The sequence below is a fragment of the Vigna unguiculata genome, chromosome 3 (assembly GCF_037176805.1).
Source record: "Vigna unguiculata cultivar grain cowpea cultivar isolate G323 ecotype 2 chromosome 3, ASM3717680v1, whole genome shotgun sequence".
NCBI classification, from domain to species: domain Eukaryota; kingdom Viridiplantae; phylum Streptophyta; class Magnoliopsida; order Fabales; family Fabaceae; genus Vigna; species Vigna unguiculata.
Window position 1 is genome coordinate 66,094,294 of NC_140794.1, and position 8,377 is coordinate 66,102,670.

The window sequence follows — 8,377 nt, forward strand, 5'->3', positions numbered from 1 at the left end:
TCCGATCTTGAATCAAAGCTCTGTAGTGAAAGCAGTTTTTATCACAATATCACTGTAGTTTTGTTGTTGACAACATTGACCTTTGTTACTTGTTTGGTGTACAACTTTCTTTATAGTTATTCAATTAAGTTGGTTCTTGATTCAATCATATTTAATTTGAATATAAATACAAAATTTTTGGAGCTTTACACAAGCTGCAAATTTATTTCTAAAATCCTAAAATCGTTTGCATAATGTGTTGTTATGTTGAATTGCTATGTTAAAGCATGAAATTAGTGAATATGCATGAGTAAATATGGTTTATGGGTGGTGAATGATGAGTTTGGCATGATTTTGGCATGATTTTGGTATGGAATATACATGAATGGTTGGTTATATATGTGGTCATGAATTCGGTATGAGCAATAATGTTACATTGATGGTTGGAATCATGGTTTTGGTTGGGTTAGGATATAATTCCACGATAGTTTCGTGGTGGTGCTTCATTTGTTAGAACGTAATTCCATGAGTTTCTAGGTGAGACTCAGTTAGTCGGGACGTAATTCCATGACTCTTGTTAGTGAAAGTTCATGGTGCCTCAGTTCATTACTTTTTTCATCAACAAGAAATTAGTTATATTGATTAGACAATATATAAATATACACACATAATAGAAGAATAAAGGCCTAAACCTTCACCTTCATCTAAAAAATTTCACTTATTTAATTTTATTTTCTAATTTGTTTACAAATAATACTCCATATCATTAAGTTGAGTATATAGTTGGTTATCTGTTTTTATCAGCTAGAAATGGGTTGATCAAATTAATCAATTCAATTGATGAACTATAAATATTTTTATTTTTCACGTTTCAATCAATTTCTGAATTCCATGATTTTTTTTTCAATTTTTTGATATTTCTACAAATGGATGATAATATCAATTTATTAGGAGTAAATAAAGATTACAGCGTATCCAAACTGAATCTTACAAGTCAATTTAATATTACATCATTATTAAATATGATTTTTTACAAAAAAATAATAATTAAAATATATTAATATTACAATTTTATATATTAATTTAATTATGAATAAATATATTTATAACAAAAAGAATTCTCTTTTTATGTCTACTTTTCATTTTTTAATATATAATTATTTTTTTTAACTTTTTTTTTTAAATTTTTTTATTTTAACCGTTATTTTAAAAATATTTTTTTAACAATTATTTTATTTAATAACTACTTCAAAATTTATTATATATATTTTAAAAATAAATATTATTAATCTTATAAAAATTAAAAAATCAGATATAAAGGCGCGACCTTGTATGTGTTCGTAGTAATATTAAATTACTAATCTCATTATTGATTTGAATTTCTAAGTGTATATACCGAAGCCAAACCAAATTATATGGGTGGTTTCTTCACGCAAGTATATACCTGTCTTTCCGTTTCAACGACGTCGTGTCATTTACAGTAATATGCGTAGTTTCCTTCGCAATTGAAGTGGCTATTATCTCGGTTTAAACTCTCTCTTGTTATCCTCTTCTCCCTTTTTCCTCTTCAATTGCAAGTATATACCTGTCTTTCCGTTTCAACGACGTCGTGTCATTTACAGTAATATGCGTAGTTTCCTTCGCAATTGAAGTGGCTATTACTCTCTTGTTATCCTCTTCTCCCTTTTTCCTCTTCAATTAGGTTTATCGGCAATTCCAAAGTCTCTTCAACTCGGTTACAATTCCAGCGCAAAAGGTTATTATTATTATTATTATTATTATTATCATGTAATTTTCCCACCTCATCCTTGATCCTCTTGGTTATCTTTCTTATGCATCAAAACCCTAATTTGCATCCCTCGCGCTTATTTTTATTGATGAACTTTAATATGTTATTTGAATTATTGGCTTTTGTGCGCGCAATACGGTCCAATTTTATTTTTGCCCTTGAAGTTGTTTGCCTTAACTGATTCGCTATACAATAAAGTGTGTTACTTTGGGACTTTCTATTGCAGTTTTGCATTGCTATATTTAAGTAGATGCGGTGTTGCTTTGTTGTGTGAATGGCAGCCTCTGATGCTAGAGTTACTTATTCTTCACTTTCTAAGCTAGATAAGGAAAACCCTACCCATTTTGGCCACAGTGCGATGAATCATCACGGCGAATCCGTATGGATTGAGCCTAAGCCTGACACCACATGTGGCCAATTAGGCTCAACGTTCGCTGACAAAGAGATGTTATATCAGTTCCCCTCCGAGGATGATGATCTGTTTGATGGAGGTTATGAATCAGGTGACGATGCTCGTGGGTTTGTACCGTCTAAAACGCCTCCGGAGGTGAACTTAAAGAACGTGCTTTCTGGGATCTTTGCTATTTTAACTGGACGGAACAAGGGTCCAAGTCCGAGGGCTACTGCAAACCAGCAGCTCCCAAGTTCAAATGTATCATTTTTCGACTCTGGAAAGAATGGGGATGTCCTCCTTGATTCTTCGGTTTACACGCCAAGTGCGCCACCGCTCTGTCTGCCCAATGGGAGTGACTATAATTCATACAAAGAGGTTTTGGAAGCTGAACCCCCCGATTGGCTCCCTGATAGTTCCACTAATGTTTGTATGCAGTGTGATGCTCCATTTACTGCACTTACTCGTGGTAGACATCATTGCCGGTTTTGTGGGGGGATTTTCTGTCGAATATGTACCAAGGGGCGGTGTTTATTGCCTGTTGGGTTCAGGGAAAGGAATCCTCAAAGGGTTTGTGATGCCTGCTATGATCGGCTTGATCCTTTGCAGGGTGTTCTTATCAACACCATAAGCAATGCTGTGCAGGTGGCCAAGCATGATGTCGTGGACTGGACTTGTGCTAGAGGATGGATTAATCTTCCTATTGGTTTATCTATGGAGCATGAGATATATAAAGCATCTAATACATTAAGAAACTACTGTCAGGTTAGTTTCATTCGTTGTAATTTAACTGAAGAAGGTTTCAGTGCAAATATATCCATTAAGCATCTTATTAAGATTTTTCAGAATATGAACCTTGCTGGTTTTATCTCATGTGAAGTGCTTTTTTTTGGCAGGTGGCCAAATCCAATCCTGAAAAGTCCATCCCTTTAACGGTTCTTAAAAGTGCCAAGGGCTTAGCTATTTTAACAGTCGCCAAAGCTGGTGCACTCGTCTCTTACAAACTGGGTACTGGTTTGGTTGTTTCTCGAAGATCAGATGGATCTTGGTCTGCACCATCAGCTATATTCTCCCTGGGTTTGGGATGGGGTGCTCAGGTATGGAGATTATATATGGGTTTGGTTTATTTGTAGATGTTTGAAACTATGGTTATGTTCCCTGATATGATTTGACAGAATCAATGGAGAAATAATATAACAAATAGAGGGGGAGCCGTTTTGAAATTTTGTTCGTGCTTAGAATTTCCCCCAAATATTGACATGATTATTCTGTCTGTGACTTATTTATATGAAATACTCTTGAATTGCTAGTATAGCCAACTTCAAATAGTGGGATAAGGTTTTGTTGTAGTTGTACTTTTGGATTTGTAGTGACCATTTTTGAGCTATCAATTCATTCAATACTATCCTTATTATAGATATGTAAAAAATAGAGAATATAAAATTCCTCTCTGGTCATACATGACTAAGTTAACTTAGCCAGGAATTCATTTCTGACTGATAGATTATATCTGTTCATCCTATATTCTCAGATTGGTGGTGAACTTATGGATTTTATAGTTGTTCTTCGTGATATGAAAGCTGTGAAGACATTCTGCAGTCGCATGCATTTTTCTCTTGGTGCGGGTTGCAGTGCCGCAGCAGGGCCTGTCGGGAGAGTGCTTGAGGCAGATATTCGTGCTGGTGACAGAGGCACTGGCATGTGTTACACTTACAGCTGCAGTAAAGGTCATTTTTGTGTGATTTTTTCCTTCATGTCACTGGATCGTTGTATGTTTAATGCCAAAGACTTCTTTTAATTTCATTTACATGCATGGATGTATATATATATATATATACATATATATATATATACATATATATATATATACATATATATATATATGTATATATATGTGTGTGTGTCTCATTAGTGATCATGTTAGTGTCCAAACTATTGCTTTCAAATTGAATAGTTTCAACATCTGATCTAATATTTTGTCAAGGTCATGTAATAAGCAATAATCTTCATAATGTTTTTAATATGCAAACCTAGATTTCTATTTGTAAGCATACTAAAAATTGTTGGTAGATAATTCCATGCAAGTCCCACTCTTTGTTTAGTGGAACCTACACGTATTTTTGCCAATAATATTGAATAGTGTTGCTAAAGGCAAGCCTTGTCGCTAGGTTGTTGCTACCTCGTGTTTTGATCCATAGTAGAGTTCCTGAGTTCAATTTTTGAAAATAGTTTCTCCAATTGTGAGGGTAAGGCTACATAAACGTTCCCTTGACCTACTTTATAAAGTGGATTGAAGGCACTTACTTGTTCGGGTCTTTGTCTTTATTGCCTAACATTATAGTGTCAATAATTTGTCAATTTTGTACGTGCTAAATCTTTGTATAGTTTGATAAGGACTTAGGTATTATGTGGTGTCTTAATCTCACATTGAATAGTGTATGGAATGCTTGGTGGGTGCACTTTAGTGGCTTTATTCTCCTTCACTTTTAAGGGGAGGGTATCTGAAGTGCTTTGGTTGCAAAGTGACTTGGAAAGAGCTACATATGGAGGGATGACCATAAAGACTGAGCAATGCATTAGAAAGTGTAGCTGCAGGAGCATAAGGTCTTTGGGTTGGCGTTGTGTTATGATAAGAACTTGTGTACTGTGGAAAGTCTAAGATGCAGATCAAGTGATATAAGATGTTCCGTGGAGTATTAAGTAGCTTGGTTTATCCCTTGGAATAATTTTGAGTGATATAAGACGTTGAGTGGAGTATTTGAGTAGCCTGGTTTCTCCCTTTGATTACTTAAGTGCTTTGGTTGCAAAGTGATCCCAAAAGAGCTACCTATGAAGGGATGCCCAAAAAGCCCGAGCAAAGCATTAGAAAGTGCTGCTGCAGGAGCATAAGGTCTTTGGGACGGTGTTGTTTTATGATATGAACTTGAGTACTGTGGAGTCTAAGTTGTACATCAAGTGATATAAGATGTTCAGTGGTGTGTTGAGTAACTTGGTTTTCTTCCTTGATTACTTAAATTCTCTGTTGCTTTGTTTGGCACATAATTTATTGTTTGCCTGTGCCTACTACATTGTTTTTATCTTTGTTCTTATGTTATTTTCCATTATTAATGTCCGTTTTAGATGACGTTTGAGTATAATGGCTAACCAAATGGAATGTTTGGAAACCGTAGGTGCATTTGTGGGAGTGTCTTTGGAAGGAAATATGGTGGCAACAAGGATGGATGCCAATTTGCGGTTTTATGGTGATCCTTACCTCACCACATCTGACATTCTACTGGGGATGGTGGACAGACCAAAAGCTGCTCAACCCCTGTATGCCAGTCTTCAAGAACTGTATTCCTGTTTACGTTTCTAAGCAGGTCCACAATTACAGCTTCTTTCTGTCTCTGCTGCTGCCGGTGTCTTAAATACCTGCCTCTTGTATATACACTTCTTGTTCTTGCATGGATTTCTGAATTATGATTCCCATTGTTAATTCCAACTCCTCCATGTTCGGTCATATTTTCATTACGATTGATATTGATGCCCTATACACGAATTTATGATGTGAATATTATACTAATTGTACATAGACAATCCATGAAATCAGTTATTCGTTTGCTTTTCTCTCATTCTTGCTGATGGATTTTTCTGGAATTGGAAATATTTAAAATAGAGTAATATACTGCCTAAAGGCAAATAATGTGTCTGGAAGCTCGAGGAGACGGCCAATTTCTTTTGTTTACTGGTTGTTCAAATTCAAGCAACGAGTTGTGCATGAGAATTGGTGTTATATAAAATGTTCTGTTTTTACTCTTCTGGTTGAGTAGAGGTTTTTTTAACCTGCAGATGCATTCAAACATGGTTTAAGTGCTATGTGGTTAGTAATTAAGAATAAATCTTACACATCGTGATAATACACCGTGACATGTATTGCTTAAACTATATAGTAATTAAGATATTGCTTAGTACAGGAACACTTTGAGTTTTAACAGGAATTGATAAAGGTTTGTTTTCATTGGTTTATGTTTAAAAAAAATAATAATTCGAGAAAATCGTGTAAAATTACATTTTATTTGAATGTCGGGACACGGGGGATCTTGATATATTCTTTTATAATCATGGTTTGATTTTCTATTTTTAATCAGATGATTGAAGATTTTAGTCATTTATATTGGTTAAATTTATTCTCATAACTTAGGCATTTATTTAAGACCCTTTATGTTACGTTAGTTTCAGGGAATATTATTTTACGATATCCAATCTTAAGTTTAAAATCCTGACTATGAACATAGAAGATATATCAAATTTAAAAGGTATAATTATTGATTTTGTTTTTTAATTTTTTAGTTTAGTTTAATTTGGTTTTCATATTTTTTGTTGGTTCAATTTAGTATCTTAATTTTTTAAAAGGGTTTAATTTAGTCATTTTTGTTAAGTTAATATCGTATAGGATATGTGTCAAGTTGTAAAATTTTTTAAATTTTTAATTTTTTCTAAATTTATAATCTATCATGTGTCACGTGATACAATAATAACTTAATAGGTGATAGATTATAAATTTTTTACAATTTGACACATGTTATTTTCTGTCACGTGATACAATAATAACCTAATAGGTGACAGATTATAAATTTTTTACAATTTGACACCTGTGTGAATATGTTATTAATTATAATTTAATAAAAATAATTAAATTAAACCCTTTTAAATAGTTAGGATATTAAATTAAACTAACCAACACCCAAATTGAACTAAATAAAAAATTACGAAATAAATCGGTAACGATACCAATTTAAAAAAACTAAAAACTTATAATAATTTCGCACATTAAGATGTCACGTCTCTGATCGTCAAACTCTATCTGTAGTCAAATTCTTTTTTTTTTCCCTAAAAATTGATCAAAGTTGTAATTTATTCGGGTTAACAAAGTTTTAATTTGGTAAAAGTATTCTACCCCATTCATATCAATTCGTTGAATGTGAGAAATAATTAAAAACTTGGTAAAATTATTAAACGTTACTCTTTAATCATTCTTAAAAATATCTTTTAGAAACTAAATTATTTTAGGAATTCTAAATTATGATTTTTATTTTTTTATGAAACGTTTGGTAACAATTATTTTACTTTTTTTCGAGATTCGAAACTTTATTTTATCTCCTCGTAACACTAAATTAATCCCCAAGAAAGTACGTTGATGCAGACTTCATCTATTGAACCACTTCTAGAATTTTTTTAGTCATGATCGAATTGTAACTAATTCTATTATCTAGACACCAAGGCAATAAATTTGTGAATCAATACGTGATTAAATTTTCTTTTCCTTCGTTGCTTTAGAAAATTCCTAAATAATGCAAAAATTGCTTGAAAGTTATCATTCTATTGATTACTATCTTTCATGTGAATATTGAATAAAGTTGAAAATATGGCATATATCATAAACTCAACTACCAAGTTTGTTCCTATCGTTGCCAAATCCAACTCTCCTTTCAGAAATCTATTAACTTTTTGAAACTGCGTGATTTATCATGTGACTAAGACTTTGCCACACGAAATAAATTTCTTTTTCTGTGAAGACGTATTTATCAAAATACAATGATTTAAAATCATTGACTTCTTTCCTTCGAAGCTATGAAAAGAATTAACATATGAATTAAAATTCTATTTACTGCTTCCTTTTATTTCCTCTTTCAATTTCACAGTTTCATCTCAATTTATTATGTTAAATTAAAAATAAAAAATAATTCATTTTTTAGGTACATGATCGATTGGTTGTCCATAAATTTATTGTGGCTCTACTTTTGAAAACTATAGCAATGGATAGTTTTAGTAACACGTCATTTTAGCAAAAGTTGGTGAAATTTCTCGTGACTTTGAGAGGAAAAAAACATAAATAATCGTGATCAGAAGAAAAATAGAAAAGAAAAGAAAAGAAAAGAGTTTAGTTATAGAAGAGACGAAAAGTATTTTTGAACGTAAAATTTTTATATTATTATTTTAATCAATAAAATTACTGCTAGTCTAATTTTATAAAACTAATAAATTTATATATACAATATTCTATTGAAGTGATAATATAAAATAACTTAGACTTAACAATGTTTTAGATTCTAATAAATTTGTATGATTTATTGAATATTTAATAAATTTAAGTTTTAAACTAATTTTTGAATTTTAATGTTAATTTTTTCTGTCAAATGATATGTTATTATTGGTGGTTAATTAGCTAACCAATTATT

The 8,377-nt window shown here is 32.0% G+C and overlaps 1 protein-coding gene across 4 annotated transcripts; it reads left to right on the forward strand.

Annotated features, from left to right (window-relative positions):
- Positions 1–1,514: 1,514 nt before the first annotated feature.
- On the forward strand, positions 1,515–5,768 carry LOC114177847 (RING/FYVE/PHD-type zinc finger family protein). 4 transcript variants are annotated; one of them, XM_085671498.1, is made up of 6 exons: positions 1,515–1,533; positions 1,662–1,735; positions 1,995–2,924; positions 3,056–3,256; positions 3,691–3,886; positions 5,330–5,768. In XM_085671498.1, the coding sequence occupies exons 3-6, from the start codon at positions 2,043–2,045 to the stop codon at positions 5,512–5,514; spliced, it is 1,464 nt and encodes a 487-aa protein (XP_085527624.1). In that variant the 5' UTR covers positions 1,515–1,533; positions 1,662–1,735; positions 1,995–2,042; the 3' UTR covers positions 5,515–5,768. The 4 variants fall into 4 exon arrangements, with proteins under 4 accessions (XP_085527624.1, XP_027919225.2, XP_085527626.1 ...); XM_028063424.2 differs by lacking the exon at positions 1,515–1,533 and having other exon boundaries at positions 1,568–1,735; XM_085671500.1 differs by lacking the exon at positions 1,515–1,533 and having other exon boundaries at positions 1,568–1,735; positions 2,092–2,924.
- The last annotated feature ends 2,609 nt before the right edge of the window (positions 5,769–8,377 follow it).

Bases quoted from the DNA above. Each gene is read 5' to 3' on its own strand.
- LOC114177847 (XM_085671498.1), top strand. From the start codon at position 2,043: ATGGCAGCCTCTGATGCTAGAGTTACTTATTCTTCACTTTCTAAGCTA. The intron at 2,925-3,055 runs GTTAGTTTCATT...TTTTTTTGGCAG, and splicing joins CATTAAGAAACTACTGTCAG to GTGGCCAAATCCAATCCTGA. The intron at 3,887-5,329 runs GTCATTTTTGTG...TGGAAACCGTAG, and splicing joins CACTTACAGCTGCAGTAAAG to GTGCATTTGTGGGAGTGTCT.